Source organism: Colobus angolensis, unplaced genomic scaffold, assembly GCF_000951035.1.
Source record: "Colobus angolensis palliatus isolate OR3802 unplaced genomic scaffold, Cang.pa_1.0 Scaffold162, whole genome shotgun sequence".
NCBI lineage: Eukaryota > Metazoa > Chordata > Mammalia > Primates > Cercopithecidae > Colobus > Colobus angolensis.
The window spans coordinates 4019119-4035689 of record NW_012114733.1 but is presented as its reverse complement, the minus strand read 5'-3'; the positions used below and the strand labels follow the sequence as shown (position 1 = coordinate 4035689).

At 39.2% G+C, this 16571-nt stretch overlaps 1 protein-coding gene across 1 annotated transcript; it reads left to right on the top strand.

Moving 5' to 3' along the window:
* Positions 1 to 10743: 10743 nt before the first annotated feature.
* TPD52L3 (tumor protein D52-like 3) lies at positions 10744 to 13062 on the top strand. Its single transcript, XM_011937300.1, has 2 exons — positions 10744 to 11359; positions 12568 to 13062. Exons 1-2 carry the CDS (start codon positions 10825 to 10827, stop codon positions 12579 to 12581), a joined length of 549 nt encoding a protein of 182 aa, XP_011792690.1. The 5' UTR covers positions 10744 to 10824; the 3' UTR covers positions 12582 to 13062.
* Positions 13063 to 16571: the final 3509 nt, after the last annotated feature.

The following is a 16571-nucleotide window of genomic DNA, read 5'->3' as shown; positions in this document are numbered from 1 at the left end:
CATGGTGGCGGGCACCTGTAATCCCAGCTACTCGGGAGGCTGGGGCAAGAGAATCACTTGAACCTGGGAGGTAGAGGTTGCAGTGAGTCAAGATCGCCCTCCAGCCTGGGCAATAAAGTGAGACTCCGTCTCAAAAAACAAACAAGAAGAGATGGATAAATTTCTGGAAAAATACAACCCTCCTAGTTTAAATCCAGAAGAGTTAGATACCCTGAACAGAGACCAATAACAAGCAGCAAGATTGAAATGGTAATTTAAAAATTACCAACAAAAGAAAGTCCAGGACCAGACGGATCCACAGATGAATTCTACCAGACATTCAAAGAAGAATTGGTGCCGATCCTTTTGACACTATTCCACAAGATAGAGAAACGAGGAAGGAACCTTCCTAATTCATTCTATGAAGCCAGCATGACCCTAATACCAAAACCAGGAAAGCACATAGCCAAAAAAGAAAACTACAGACTGATATCCTTGATGAACATAGATGCTAAAATCCTTAACAAAATACTAGCTAACCAAATCCAACAACATATCACAAAGATAATCCACTATGATCAATTGGGTTCCATACCAGGGATGAATGGATGGTTTAACATATGCAAGCCAATAAATGTGATACACCACATAAGCAGAATTTAAAACAAAAATCACATAATCATCTCAATAGATGCAGAAAAAGACTTTGACAAAATCCAGCATTGCTTTATGATTAAAACTCTCAGCAAAATCAGCATACAAGGGACATACCTTAATGTAATAAAAGCTATCTATGACAAACCCACAGCCAACATAATACTGAATGGGGAAATGTTGAAAGCATTCCCTCTGAGAACTAGAACAAGACAAGGATGCCCACTCTTAACACTCCTCTTCAACATAGTACTGGAAGTCCTAGCCAGAGCAATCAGACAAGAGAAAGAAATAAAGGGAATCCAAATCAGTAAAGGGGAAGTCAAACTGTCACTGTTTGCTGACGATAAGATCATTTACCTTGAAAACCCTCAGGACTCCTCCAGAAAGCTCCTAGAACTGATAAAAGAATTCAGCAAAGTTTACAGATACAAGATTAATGTACAAAAATCAGTAGCTCTTCTACACACCAACAGCAACCAAGTGGAGAATCAAATCAAGAACTCAACTCTTTTCACAATAGCTGCAAAAAAAAAATACTTAAGAATATACCCAACAAAGGAGTCAAAAGACCTCTACAAGGAAAACTATAAAACACTGCTGAAATAAATCATAGACAACACAAACAAATGTTAACACAACCCATGCTCATGGATGGGTAGAATCAGTATTGTGAAAATGACCATACTGCCAAAAGCAATCTACAAATGCAATGCAATCCCCATCAAAATACCATCATCATTCTTCAGAGAATTAGAAAAAACAATTCTAAAATTCATATGGAACCAAAAATGAGCCCACAACCCACATAGCCAAAGCAAGACAAACTAAAAAGAACAAATCTGGAGGTAGCACACTACTTTATTTCAAACTATACTGTAAGGCCATAGTTACCAAAACAGCATGGTACTGGTATAAAAATAGGCACATAGATCAATGGAACAGAATATAGAACCCAAAAATAAACCCAAATGCTTACAGCCAATTGATCTTCAACAAAGCAAACAAAAAACATAAAATGGGGAAAGGACAACCTTTTCAACAAATGGTGCTGGGATAATTGGCTAGCCACCTGTAGGAGAATGAAACTGGATCCTCATCTCTCACCTTATACAAAAATCAACTAAAGATGGATTAATGACTTAAACCTAAGATGTGAAACTATAAAAATTCTAAAAGATAACATTGGAAAACCCCTTCTAGACATTGGCTTAGGCAAGGATTTCATGACCAAGAACCCAAAAGTAAATGTAATAAAGCAAAGATAAACAGCTGGGACCTAATTAAACTAAAGAGCTTTTGCATGGCAAAAGGAATAGTCAATAGAGTAAAAAGACAACCCACAGAGTAGGAGAAAATCTTCACAATGTATACATCTGACAAAGGACTAATATCCAGAATCTACAATGAACCCTAACAAATCAGTAAGAAAAAAACAAACAATCACATCAAAAAGTGGGCTAAGGACATGAATAGACAATTTTCAAAAGAAGATAGACAAATGGCCAACAAACATATGAAAAAATGCTCAACATCACACACTAATGATCAGGGAAATGCAAATCAAAACCACCATACGATACCTTACTCCTGCAAGAATGGTCATAATCAAAAACCCAAAAAACAGTAGATGTTGGCATGGATGCAGTGAAAAGGAAACACTTCTACACTGCTGGTGGGAATGTAAACTAGTACAGCCACTATGGAAAACAGTGTAGAGATTCCTTAAAGAACTAAAAGTAAAACTACTATTTGATCCAGAAATCCCACTACTGGGTATCTACCCAGAAGAAAAGAAGTCATTATTTGAAAAAGATATTTGCACACCCATGTTTATTACAGCACAATTAACAATTGCAAAATTGTGGAACCAACCCAAATGCCAACAAGCGGATCAAGAAACTGTGGTGTGTGTATATATATATATATGATGGAATACTACACAGCCATAAAAAGGAGTGAATTCACAGCATTTGCAGTGACCTGGCTGAGACTGGAGACCATTACTCTAAGTGAAGTAACTCAGGAATGAAAAACCAAACATCTTATGTTCTCACTGATATGTAGGAGCTAAGGTATGAGGATGCAAAGGCATAAGAATGACACAATGGGCTTTGGGGACTCGGGGGGAAGAGTGTGAGGAAGGTGAGGGATTAACGGACTACAAATATGATGCAGTGTATACTGCTCAGTTGATATGTGCACCAAAATCTCACAAATCACCACTAAAGAACTTACTCATGAAACCAAGTAACACCTATACCCCAATAACTTATGGCAAAATAAAAATAATAGTAATAATAGTAAAATTTTGTGTAGAGAGGGGTCTTGCTGTTTCGCTCAGACTGATCATTGCTTGAACTCCTGACTTCAAGCAATCTTCTCACCCTTCCCACATGGCTGGGATTACAGGTGTGAGCCACCACACTCAGCCCTGGATACAGTTTGTTTGGCCCTGTCAAGTCTCAGGTTGAAATCTAACCTCCAGTGTTGGAGATGGGGCCTGGTGAGAGGTGTCCGGATCATGGGGATGGATCCTTCATGAATGGTTTGGTGCCATTCTCAAAGGAGGGAGTGAGTTCTCACCCTTAATTCCCTAGAAAACGGGTTGTTGAAAAGAGCCTGGCACTTCTTTTGCCATGTGAGGCTAGCTTCCCCCTCACCTTCCATCAGGAACGGAGGAAACATGAGGCCCTGAAGAAGCCAAGCAGATGTATGCTGACACCATGCTTCTTGTACAGCCTGCAGAACCATGAGCCAAATAAATCCCTTTTCTTTATAAATTGCCCAGCCTCACGTATTCCTGTATAAAAACACAAACAGACTAAGGCAGGATTGTATCTTAAAATAAATGTACAATATAGATTTTTCCTCCTAGAAACCTCCTATTAAAACAAAGATATGTCTTACAACTGATTGTGCCTCAGAATCAAGAAAATAAAATAGTTATTATGCTATAGAAGGCATGACAATTTTAAGACAAAAATAGCTAAGCTCCTAGGGAGTAGAGTACAGGCTGTAGGTTTATTACATTGCAGCAAATTCACCACAATGGTCATAACCTTTAAAAAGATTGTAACTTTTCCATTAATAGCCTGATCGCCGCCAGGGTTGTGTATGTACAATCACAGCACTTTGGAGGCCAAGGCAGGAGGATCACTTGAGCCCAGGAATTTAAAACCAGCCTCGGCAACAAGGTGAAACTCCGTCTCTACTAAAAAAAAAATTTTAATTAGCCAGATGTGGTGGCACACACCTATAGTCCTGGGTACTTGGGAGTCTGAGGGCTGAGGTGGGAGGATCACTTGAGCTTAGGAACCTGCAACACAGCACTCCAGCCTGGGTGACGGAGCAAGACCCTGTCTCAAAAATATAAAACAAAATAAAAGTGTAAAGTAACCTGATTGTCCTCAGGCTTCTACAGCCTGTAGATACAAATGAATCTAATTACTCTGGCCACCACATTTTGTTAGTTCCAACCCCTCAGTGCCAAGCTTCAGGACTTCAAGACTCCCTTCCCTGAATATCCCCAGTTACTTCCGGGAGTCCTCTATGCTCAGGACTAACTCTTCCATGTGCTTCTGCTCTGTCCTCTCTGTAGATGTCCATTCTGTGTCCAGCCACTTGATAGAAGTATCTCCTGCTGCCACTCTTAACCCTGCACTCTGAGAACCCTACCTTCCCAGGAGAGAAAATATATATATGCCCGATCTAGGAGATGTATCTCCTGGTACTCAAAATTTGTACATCTTTCAAATAAATGTCTTGCTAAATTTTCCTGCTTAGTTAAGGGTCATACATACAGAAAGCTACCACTAGCTCCTTCAAGTAATCTGGATCCCCTACAGAATTTTTAGCAACATAGTTATCTTAATCAGTTTTATGCTACTATAACAGAACATCACAGACTGAGTAATTTATAAACAATACAAATTTATTTCTCATGATTCTGGAGGCTGGAAAGTCCAATATCAAGACACCAGCATCTGGTGAGGGCCTTCTTGCTGCATCATCCCATGGAAGAAGGAAAAAGAGCAAAAGAACATGAGAGGAGAGAGAGAGTCAAACTCTCCATTTATTAGCAACCCACTCCCAGAATAATTAACCTATTCCAGTGATAATTGCATTAATTCACTTATGAGGGCAGAGCTCTCATGACCTAACCATCTCTTAAAGATCCCACCTCTCAACACTGTTGCATTGAGGATTAACTTTCCAACACATAGGTTTTGGGGGACACATTCAAACCACAGCAACAATCTACGCCTTTGCTGTAACTCCATGTAATTCAAGGAGAGTGTTGGTTGGGCTGAAGGGGGTGAAGGAGAGTGAGAAGCAAGTGACAGTCATATCCTTTTTCGATCCCCTGCTCCATTTTAAGGCATCCTCCAAATTTCTAGATCATCACTAGAAAAACATACCTAGATCCACCAGTGTTTCTGCAAGCATTGGAGGAAAACTCCAGTCTCTGGAACAAAATACAGTGTTTACAGAGTCCTTACTAGTCTACATAGGCCTTTATATACAAAGCTTTTATGTTTCAACAAGAAGAATCCTCACTTTTTAATCTAGGGAAGTTTGATCATTTTTCTTTCCCTTCTTTCCATCCCTCATTCTCCTTATGATTCCTCTTCTACCTCTAAGACCTGAAACAAACAAACAAGCAAACAAACAAACTTCCTCCTTGAAAGTCCCCTCCTCCCTTACATATTAACCCATGTAAGTTGTAAGTGGGCATGACAGAGGAGGGGAATACAGTTCTTCAGGCACAACCAGACTCTGAATCTTAATTTGATTCCCTCAGTATCCCTACCACCTTTATATACCACCAAAGAGGATGAATAACAGCAATAAGCTCTAATGTTGATTTAATACACTGATAGTGTATTTTGGCATCAGAGAGGAAAATCCTATCCTATTTATCTTTTAAGCTAATTAGTTCAAATAGGAGAGCTGCTGAAAGAAAATATCATCCTTATCCTAAATGATGATCAACTTAACCACTGAAATATGAAAACTGATAGCAGTAATGTTTGCTGCTGTAAAGTGCAGTCAATATTCCTGTTCATGCTGGAGAATATCTATGGAAAGGTGACTAACTACATATATTATTGATGGAGCTGGGCTATGATGTGAGACAATAGTGAAAATAACTTGCAAATTGAAATAAAATAAAATATTCTGGCTTTCCACAAGAAAAGCCCAACTACCAATTTTCTCTTACTCTTAAAACATTCTGACTGGAGTAGGGTTTCAGTTATATGCCTTATTTTCAGGTTCAATTGGATATTTAAATATTTTTCCTTGCATTCAGTTAAAATTATGGTAGTTGAACACCAGAAAAAAGTGTTTAAATATTAGAAATAAAGCCTTAGAGAACTCACTTAAATCTAGCAGTGCAAATGACCAGACTGCAAGGTGAGTTGTCAGTTCTTTAGAAGCAATCTGAATCATCAATGTAATCAGAAAGCTCTATATTGATCATTTATAACAAAAGAAGTCAAATGGTTAAAACTGCCGGCACTGATACAAGTTTCTAATCATTTCCAAACTTGAGTATCACTCGCAATGATCTAACTTCTCCTATTCCCAAATAACCCAGACCTGGTGGAGGGTATGGCTTTGTTTTCATATTCAAGCGTTAGGAAATTATTTATAGAACATATACAGGCTTCTACAATAAAGAGAAAAAAATCATTTTATTATACCACTTACCTTTACTTTACAAAAGATTATTATAATCCATCACCCTTACTAGAGAAATAACTCAGTTCTTTATCAAAAATGGGTCAGTGGTGTCCTCCTTGGAAACAAAGGATATCAAACCGTTGTAGGATTACAAATAATCTCAAGCACTTTCTTTATAGTTCCTGAATCAAATACTTTGGCTATTTTTAGTACTTAAATAAATAGCATCAAAAAGCTTTCAGTTTTATATGAAAAGTTTTATGAGCCTTTCTGTGTAATATACAGGATTCCATTGTGTAATCTAGAGATGTGAAATTTTACAATCATGGGGTGAGTGTTTGGTATTTTACACCTTAACAGGATAGCTTATACAAACAGTTGGCTACTATCACTATAAATTAAATAAAGTTTCATTTGATAGATCTATATTCTCAAAATATATATGTTGTTTTGTATGTGCTTATGCATACGCCTAATAAAACGGATTGTTTAGCCAGATTTACTCAGGAGATTAGAACATTGCCAGTAAGGAGCATCCCTTCCAGAGGCTATTGTCTTTTTTTTTTTTTCTATGTTTATTTTAGATTCATAGGCACATGTGCAGGCTTGTTACTTGGGTATACTGGGTGATGCCAAGGTTTGGGTTACGAATGATTTAATCAGCCAGGTACTGAGCATAGTACCCAATGGCTAGTTTTTCAACCCTTTCCCTGCCCATCCACTTCCCCCTTCTAGTAGTCCCCAGTGTCTATTGTTGTCATCTTTATGACCATGAGTATCCAATGTTTAGCTCCGACTTACAAGTGAGTACATGTGGCATTTGGTTTTCTGTTCCTGTATTAATTCAATTAGGATAATGGCCTCCAACTGCATCCATGTTGCTGGAAATGACATGATTTTATTCTTTTGTATTCCTGTGTATGCTGTATATATACCACATTTCCTTTATCCAATCCACTATTGATGGGTACTTAAGTTGATTCCATGTCTTTGCTATTGTGAACAGTGCCATGATGAACATACGAGTGCATGTGTCTTTTCAGTAGATGATTTGTTTTCTTTTGCATATACACCTAGTAATGGGATTGCTGGATTAATGGTAGTTCTGTTTTAAGTTATTTGAGAAATCTATAAACTGTTTTCCACAGTAGCTGAATTTACATTCCCACCACCAGTGTATGAGTGTATAAGCATTTCCTTTTCTCCACAGCCTTCTTAACATCTGTTGTTTTTTGACTTTTTAAGAATAGCCCTTCTGACAGGTGTGAGATGTTATCTCATTACGGTTTTGATTTGAATTTCTCTGATGATTAGTGATGTGAAACACTTTTTCACATGTTTTTTCATATGTTTGTTGGCTTGAAGACACTTGTATGTCTTCTTCTGCAAAGTGCCTGTTCATGTCTTTTGTCCATTTTTAAATGGGGTTATTTGGGTTTTGCTTGTTCAATTATTTAAGTTCCATATTGATTCTGGATATTAGACCTTTGTCAGATGCATAGTTTCTGAATATTTTCTCCCGTTCTGTAGGTTGTCTGTTTACTTTATTAATAGTTTCTTTTGCTGTGCAGAAGCTCTTTAGTTAGGTCCCACTTGTCAATGTTTACTTTTGTTGAGATTGCTTTTGGGGACTTAGTCATAAATTCTTTCCCAAGACTGATGTCCAGAATGGTGTTTCCCAAGTTTTCTTCTAGGATTCTTATAGTGTGAGGTTTACATTTAAATCTTTAATCCATCTTGAGTTAGTTTTTGTATATGGTGAAAGATAGGAGTCCAGTTTTATTCTTTATATGGCTAGCCACCTATCTCAGCATGATTTATTGAATCAGGAATCCTTTCCCTACTGCTTATTTTTGTTGACTTTGTCAAATATCAGATGGCTATAGGTGTGTGGCTTTATTTCTGAGTGTCTATTCTGAGTCTCTGTTCCATTGGTCTATGTGTACCAGTACCATGCTGTTTTAATTACTGCAGCATGCTTCCAGCTTTGTTCTTTTTGCTTAGGGTTGCTTTGGCTGTTTAGGCTCTTTTTTGGTTCCATATGAATTTTAGAATAGTTTTTTTTCTAGTTCCATGAAAAATAACATTGATAATTTGAAAGGAATGGCACTGAATCCACAGATTGCTTTGCACAATATGGCAATTTTAACAATTTTTATTCTTCTAATCCATGAGCATGTAATGTTTTCCATGTTTGTATCATTTATGATTTCTTTTGGCAGTGTTTTGTAGGTCTCCTTGTAGAGATATTTCATCTCATTGGTTAGATGTAGTCTGAGGTATTTAATTTTTTTGTGGCTATTGTCAATGAGATTGCATTCTTTATTTGGTTCTCAGCTTGAACATTATTGATATATAGAAATGCTACTGATTTTATATCCTGAAACTTTACTGAAGTCATTTATCAGTTTCAGGAGCCTTTTGGTGGAGCCTTTAGGGTTTTCTAGATATGGAATCATATCGTCTGCAAAAAGAAATAATTCCACTTTTTATTTTCCTATTTGAATGAGAGGGTATGTCTTGATGTGGGATCTGGAAACCAAGTATCTGAAAAGTTCAGTTTTGCTATGAGAAAAAAACCATTACTCTATGAAGGGGTGGCCTGCCCCTCCACACCTGTGGGTGCTTCTTGCTAGGTGGAACAAGAGACTTGAGAAAAGAAATAAAGAAACAGAGACAAAGTATAAAGAAAGAAAAGCGGGGCCCAGGGGACCAGTGCTGTGCTTACAGAGGACCCACACTGGCACCGGTCTCTGAGTTCCCTTAGTATTTATTGCCAAAAAGATAAGGGAGTAAATCAGCAGTAAGGCATACAGATACACGGAGATGTTCCATTTTCCCAGGGACGGGCAGGAGACAGATGTTTTTCTTTTACTGAGATTTAAGAGAATGGTACTGACCTTCAACCACAAGCAGGCTTTAAGCATTTGCCTAACAAAGCACATTCCTTACAGCCCAAAATCCTTTCAACTTTAATTACCACAGCGATGTTTCTATCAAGGACAAGATTGGTGGTAGAGTCACAGATTAACAGCATCTCAAATACAGAGCCAAATGGAGTCTCTTAAACTTACTTCTATCTATAATAACACAGTAACAGGCTGAACTCTCTTTTCCCCACAACTCTATCAAAAGGAATTAAGGCTTAATAAAATATTTCATATTTTACATTGAAAGATGAGGAAGCATATAAAGAAAATAGGCATCAAGGTTGGTGGCTGAAATAATGCAGAGAAGTAAAATCAAGTGCAAGTTCAGATTTGGTGACTTGGAGTCTCAACTTTGAATAGACAATGTATGTTCCATATTATGTAGCATAATTCAGGGATTTCTTTACCTTTTAGTCTCAGGTTTGAAAGAGGAGTTCTGATTCAGAGTCTGGGAGTGTTCCTGAAACCACCAGTGTTTCTACAGGCAATGGAGGAAAAGTCTAGCCTTTAGAACAAATTGGTTTTTAGGGAGCCCTTGCTGCCCTTTTCATGCCTTGAAACACATAGCCAAATCCTCCATCAGCCTTCACATTTACAACAAGAACAATTCTCATTTTTTAACTTAGGGAAACACACCATTCAGGATAAGACAATAATAAACACTACTAAATTATGTGAAAGGGTTATAGAACATAAACTCAAAGGAGGGCTGAAGTTGGTTTGAATGCATAGCTGGATGTTTCATTGTAGCCACATAGGCATGAGAAGGGCAAACTGCTGAAATTTGCTGAGGATCAAATTATGCTCCACAAGATCATGCTCGCAAGAACTACCAGAATATCCAACAAAATCACTAGAATCTAAGACTTGCTCAAGAATATTTCTCTGAGAATAGGCAGCCATAGAATGAGTTAAGTGAAGCCGGACCACAAGACCTCACTGGATTAACGTCCTGATTTTTCCATTGCATAAGTTTACTCTGGGCAAAATTATGGTTGGGGGAGGTTAGGGTGGGAGGTTGGAGGGGGAGAGTGGATCCACACTCTGATAGATCCTATTGAACTAGTTTTACTTTACTGTGCAGACTACCTCCCACAACTGGTAACCTTGAACGTGGGCAGACATGCTTCCAGAAATGTGAGTGGAGGCAGGGGGGAATAAAGAAAATGCAACTACAAAATTGAAAACTCATACTAGCACAATGATGTTTAAATGATTTTCAAGTGCTGGAAAATCGCTGGTGTGGAAGAGAGTTGCCTGATGCTTTGGCTTGAAGGCCAGGGCTTGTCAGTTACCGCATCAGGAGAAATTCTTCTCCTTTCGACAATAATCTCTGCACTGCCTACCTCATGAGGTCCTTGCGATGCCAAGATGCCGCCAGTGTGGGCTGCGCCTCAGCTGAGCATAGATTCTGCAGCCTCGTGCTTTGGGCGGGAAGTCCCACCTGGGCAACCTTGACCCGACCGGCTCCCCACCCCCACCACCCGGAAGTGAACACCACAAGCTAGCGCGTCTACTTCACAGGCCAGGCCATCAACTCAACTGCCAAGGGGTCCATTGTACCAGCTGGGTCATGGATCTCTCCCGCCTGAAATCTGACTCCACCCACCAAAAGTCTGAGCCTGCAGGCCTAGATTTCGACTCTGCTGGCCAAGATTATTTCTCTGCAGCCCAAGAATTTGACTCTTTCTACCAAGAATTGAACCTGGACTCTCTTAATGAAGATCTTCTTTCCCAGTCCATGCCACATGCCAGGACAGAGACCTCTGTGGGCACATATGAATCCCACTCGACTTCTGAACTGGAGGATCTGACAGAGCCTGAGCAAAGAGAGCTCAAAGCCAAACTCACTAAATTGGAGGCTGAAATTGTAACCCTAGGCCACATACTAGCAGCCAAAGACAGACGCTGTGGGAAGCTCAAGAGGAAGTTAGGCTTCACGGCCTTGGTAGGGCTGAGACAGAATCTATCCAAGAGCTGGCTGGATGTTCAGGTCTCCAACACCTATGTGGAACAGAAGACGTCAGCTGCTCTGTCCACCATGGGCACTGCCCTCTGCAGGAAGCTTGGAGGCATAAAGAAGTTGGCCACATTCAGATCTTTTGAAGGTCTGATGGGGACAATCAAGTCCAAAGTGGCAGGGGGCAAAGAGCTTGGCCCTGACTGTCTTTCTTCTGCAGAGGGTGGGGATGATCCGCTCTCAGTTTTGGGGAGTGGGGAAGACCCACTCCAGATTCCAGGGAGTGGGAATGATCCACTCCCAGTTCTGGAGAATGAGGATGACCAGCTCCGCTTTCTGGAACCAGAATGAGCCCCCTTGGTAACCTTGCCTGGTACTAAACCAGGGCAAGAACCCCCTTCCCTCATTATGTTTGCAACTCTGCCCAACAAAAACAAGCAAGCAAACCACAATGGTAAAGTGGTTAATTCCAGAAATTGACAGAATCCAGTTTTGAGAAAAGAACATAGATATTTGCTGCTCTTAAGATAGAGAACCCAAAGTTTTGTACCTGGTTATTTTGCACTTAAGTTTATAGATGAAATGTGTCATTATATTAGCTTTCCTGAGACTGTATCTAATGGGCAAGTCAGTGACTCCAGAGGGGTCTTAGCCAAAGCCCAAACTCTCTTTGGGAAAACTAGTCTATTAGAAAGCCAAAGTAGATTTCTGTTTAAGCTTGAAAGAGGTATGAAGTAATCTGTAGTTTTTTGGTTTTTTCCCTTCCCCATTTCCTTCCTTCCCTCAGTCTCAGACAAAGTCACCTTGAAAGCTCTACCTGGCCTACACCTTTTATTTTAAAAAGATGATCAAGAAAACTTCATCTTCTCTGAGACCCAGAAAAAGAGAGGAAAATAGTAATAGTGCACTTAATGTTACATTATTAATACAGGTTTTGTAAAACATGTTTGTTTTCAAAGCTCTGGACTAAGCAAAACAACAGCATCAGTTTAGGAAATTGTTACTACTTTGCACACAAACTGAAATTGCAACTTTGCCTTGTGCTTTGTTTATAATTTCTTTATATATCAAAATGAGTGTTTTAAAGTTTAACCCTTGAAGCAGCATGTCTTTGCCATAGCAGCACTTCACTTAAAAGGAAAAAATTGTTTCTCTGGCAGCAATTCCTAGTTACTTACCACCTCCAGCTGAGGGGCTGGAGGAAAACAGGTATAGCCAAATTCAAGAAAGATACACCCCTGTCTCAAGGAACATTTTAAAAAGAATGTCTGTCCCCTGTGATGCTGGCCGTTATGTCTTTGAATGGACCTAACTATACATTTTTGCTCTTAACTCCAAGTCTGCCCTTCTTTTTAGGTAACCCTAAATGAGAAGGAAGCAGAATATAACCCTCTGGAGAGCTCAAGACAGTAGGAACCTGGACTGTGCTTGTTTCAATTTTCTGATATCTGATTTTCACAGGAATATACATTTTGTTTGTTTTCCTTTTCCATTTCCAAAATGCCAAGATCTGGGAGCCTTTTTCATTCCTCTAGTCACACTGCCTGAGATAGAAGTTTGTGTCTTATTGGCTGTGGGCAGAGACTAGGACTCTTATTTGCTTGGGTACATTTCAGTAACCTCTCACTGCCTAAAATGGTAGTCCCACCAGCCTAAGAAGATGATTCTGTTTTGTTGACTCTTGAATGCTCCCCCAACATTCCTTTGGTTTTCCTATAAGCAAAACCAAATACCACTATAAATACAAAAGCATTTGGTAAACTGTAAAGTTACTCATGTATCCCAACCCTCTACAGATTTCTGAAGACAAAATTTTGCTTGGATTAAAACAAGATGTTTTACTATTTTGCATGTTTGATTTTTAATTTGTTGTGTTTATCAACCAAAATGGCTTTGTATGCTGAAGAACAAGAGGTGAGCCTGCAGCATACAAGAAATGAAAGTAGTCCAACAGGCAAAGGCTTTGACATATTTCAGGAAAGCTTGTGTTAGGGACAATCTCAGACTATTATCATGGGCCAAACCTGAGAGATGTTATATTTTCTTTAATAATTTCTAAAACAGTAGTAAGTTTCCCCAATAAATTCTCAACTCTGTAAAAGTAGTAAAGTACATATTTAATTTTGTTGATCATTGTTTTCCCATTTCTGGCTTAGGATAGATCTTCAATAAACACATGGAAGGAATTAAATCAAGGAAGGAATTAACATCATATACTTCAGACATCAAATCTTGAATCTAAGAGATTATCAACAACATGAACTTGTTGACAAGTTCCTTTTGCTTTTAAACAAAAATATCTTGTTTATTCAAAGCCTATCTGAGACCCTACTATGTATCAAGAGCTGTCCCAGGTTCTCAAGGCATAGAAGTAAATTAGACATTGTATGTGCTCTCTAGAAAGACTCAGACTTTCAAATCATTATAATTCAGTGAGTGCTAAAATAGAGCTGTGTGCCAGAGATAAAAGAAGTCTTGAGGAAGGGGTGTTCAACTCTGTCTTGGTAGGTCAGTAAAGCCTTTAGAGAGACAGAAAGTCTTAGAGGACTAGGAGAAGTTTGCAGACAGACAAGAATAGAACATTCCAGACAACATCCAGAGGAACTGAGTCACAAAGGAATGTATAAGAATGGCATATTCTAGGAACTAACAGTACATCACTGCGGCTAGAGAGGAAGGGGAAATGGTGTTGCATAAGTGAGGGAGGGGAAATGGTGTTACATGATTAAGAAAAAATAAGCAGGGGGCAAAATCATAAGTAGTCTTACATACTACCTTAGATATTAATATTTAAGCCTGTAGGAAATGGGAGGTATTGAAGCACTTAAGTAAAAAAGTAACTATCAAATTTTTGTTTCAGATTACTCTGGTCATCAGAGAAATAGATTAAGTATTAAAGAGGTAGAATCTCTCAGACTTAGGAATCGACTGCATAAGGTCAGGGGAGGGGGATAAATTTGCAAGATAATAAGGATGTAGAATTTAAAAGACCTGATATTATTGAAACTGGAGTTGCACATTCATTTTGCTTTGGCTTTTTTGTATCAGTGGTCATGGGCACCAAATAAAATGCTTCCATGAACATTTGGATTCTGGCTCTAAAGTTTCCTTGAGATTTCTTTTTTCCATCTGCTTCTACCCTTCCTATGCATTGGCTTTCTTCATCCTCTACCCTGTCTGCCTTCATAACTTGATCGTCTCCACTCATCTAGGCCTATTTGGATTTTGTAGCCCAGCTTAAGTCTATTTAACTTGGCCAATTCAGGATGCAATTTTCAATAGTTCCTAGAATATGTGTACACCCAAAGATTCACATCCCTAGGTTTCACTCAATACCTGAGAACTACTAGATGGGAATGACACTGAAACAAAATTTCCTGAGGCCCTCAGTTTTCTGGGACTTTAATTGCCCATATGAGTGAAGGGATTAGGATAGAAAATTGAGACAAGATAACACGGCCTTGATGTTTATGTCTTCCCACCCCAAATTCATAGGTTGAAATCCTAACCAAGGGTGATGGTATTGGGAGATGGGGCCTTTTGGGAAGTGATTAGCCCTATAAATGGCTTATCAACAAGCCAAAGGGAGCTTGTTTGCCCTTTTCACCATGGGAGAACACAGTGAGAAGGCACCATTCATAACCCTGGAAATAGGCCTTCACCAGACACTGAATCTACAGATAACTTGATCCACCTCCAGAAAAATAAGAGATAAATTTCTGTCAAGCTACCCAGTTTATAGCAGCCCAGATGACTAAGATACAAGAATTGAAAGTTATGCTTCCCAGAGATAACACTTCCCATGCTGCTGGCAAGGATGACGATAGAATACCAATCCCTATGTTCATTACTATCATACATGTACCAGAAAAGTACTAGCATCACTCCCAAATAAATTTGCCAGCATTTTCTAGAGGCTCCTCTGCTTTCTGATTCATCAAAATGCCAAGTTCCATATTTGAAAGAAAGTACTTTTATTACATGCTCTACTCTTCATGGCTTGTGTGGACTACAGAGAGGTGATTAGCAATCACTGATCCAGAACTGTGCAGGTTTCCTGATAGTGCCAGGCAATGTGCTTGATGGCTCCACCTATCAAGGGGACAATGATGGCATAGGTTGATTCTGCTAAGGATTTGCATCTGGGCACAGAATTTCAGTTTCTTGCCTGTGGACTGTAATGTAAGGAAAAAGGATGAGCATCACTCTATTGAAACAACTGTGGAAAGAGGATTCCAGAAGGATGATAGAGTGGGAAGCACAAGTAATCTGTCTCTCTACTTAGATAACAATTGAGCTGGCAAATCAGTGTGATGTAACAATTTTGGAACACTAGAATATACTGAAGGCTTGCAACTTCCAGGGGAAAGCTTGAAAAATAAATTGTAGTTAATTTCAGTACTCTGAACACAGTACCATCTACCCATTCCCAGTCCCAGCCCTGTAACTGGTAAATGTGCATATGTTTCTGGAACAACCTGTACATAGCTTGTGAGAGCCAGGGTTGGCAAAAAGGACCCTGTCTTCCAAATAGTACAGATCTGTGCTCTGATCAATCATTGATTGCTGCTTCTGCTCACAGAGGTACAGACAAAGAGGTGGGCAGCCATTGTTGTTGTACCTAGCCCCACTGTGGCAAGCCCCTCCCTACTAGCTGAAGTGACTTCTAAGGGACTTAAAGGGCCAGTGCTCTTTTTTCTCCCCTTCATTTTTCTCTTTTTCCTCTTTTGGGAGCCAGACATTCAAAAACAACTGCATATATGGGAGAAATTAGAAAGTGATTGTGCATGTCCAGGAAAAAGCTCAGAAAATACCTGAGAAGACCTTAAATTTATATTTCAGGTTAATCCTTGGAACAGAGATAGCCTACAACAATAAAAAATAATAACAATAAACAAAAACAATAACAAAAAAACATTAAATTCTGGGAAATGAGGGGAATCTAATTACCAGAGTTACCACGTTACTAGATTCAAATGTCCAATTTTCAAAAAAAATCAGGAAGCATACAAAGAACAGGAAAGTATGGTCCATTTAAAGAATAAAAATAAACCACATGTCCTGAAAAAAAACACATGGCAGATACAGTAGACAAATACCTTAAAACTAGCTTAAAGATGCTCATAGAACTAAAAGGAGATGTGGAGAAAAGAAAATTATGAGGCCGGGTGCGGTGGCTCAAGGCTGTAATCCCAGCACTTTGGGAGGCCAAGATGGGTGGATCACTAGGTCAGGAGATCGAAACCATCCTGGCTAATGCAGCGAAACCCCGTCTCTACTAAAAAATACAAAAAACTAGCCAGGCAAGGTGGCGGGCGCCTGTAGTCCCAGCTACTCCGGAGGCTGAGGCAGGAGAATGG

What these genes read in the sequence shown, in the direction of transcription:
- TPD52L3 (XM_011937300.1), top strand. Translation starts at nt 10,825, where the DNA reads ATGGATCTCTCCCGCCTGAAATCTGACTCCACCCACCAAAAGTCTGAG.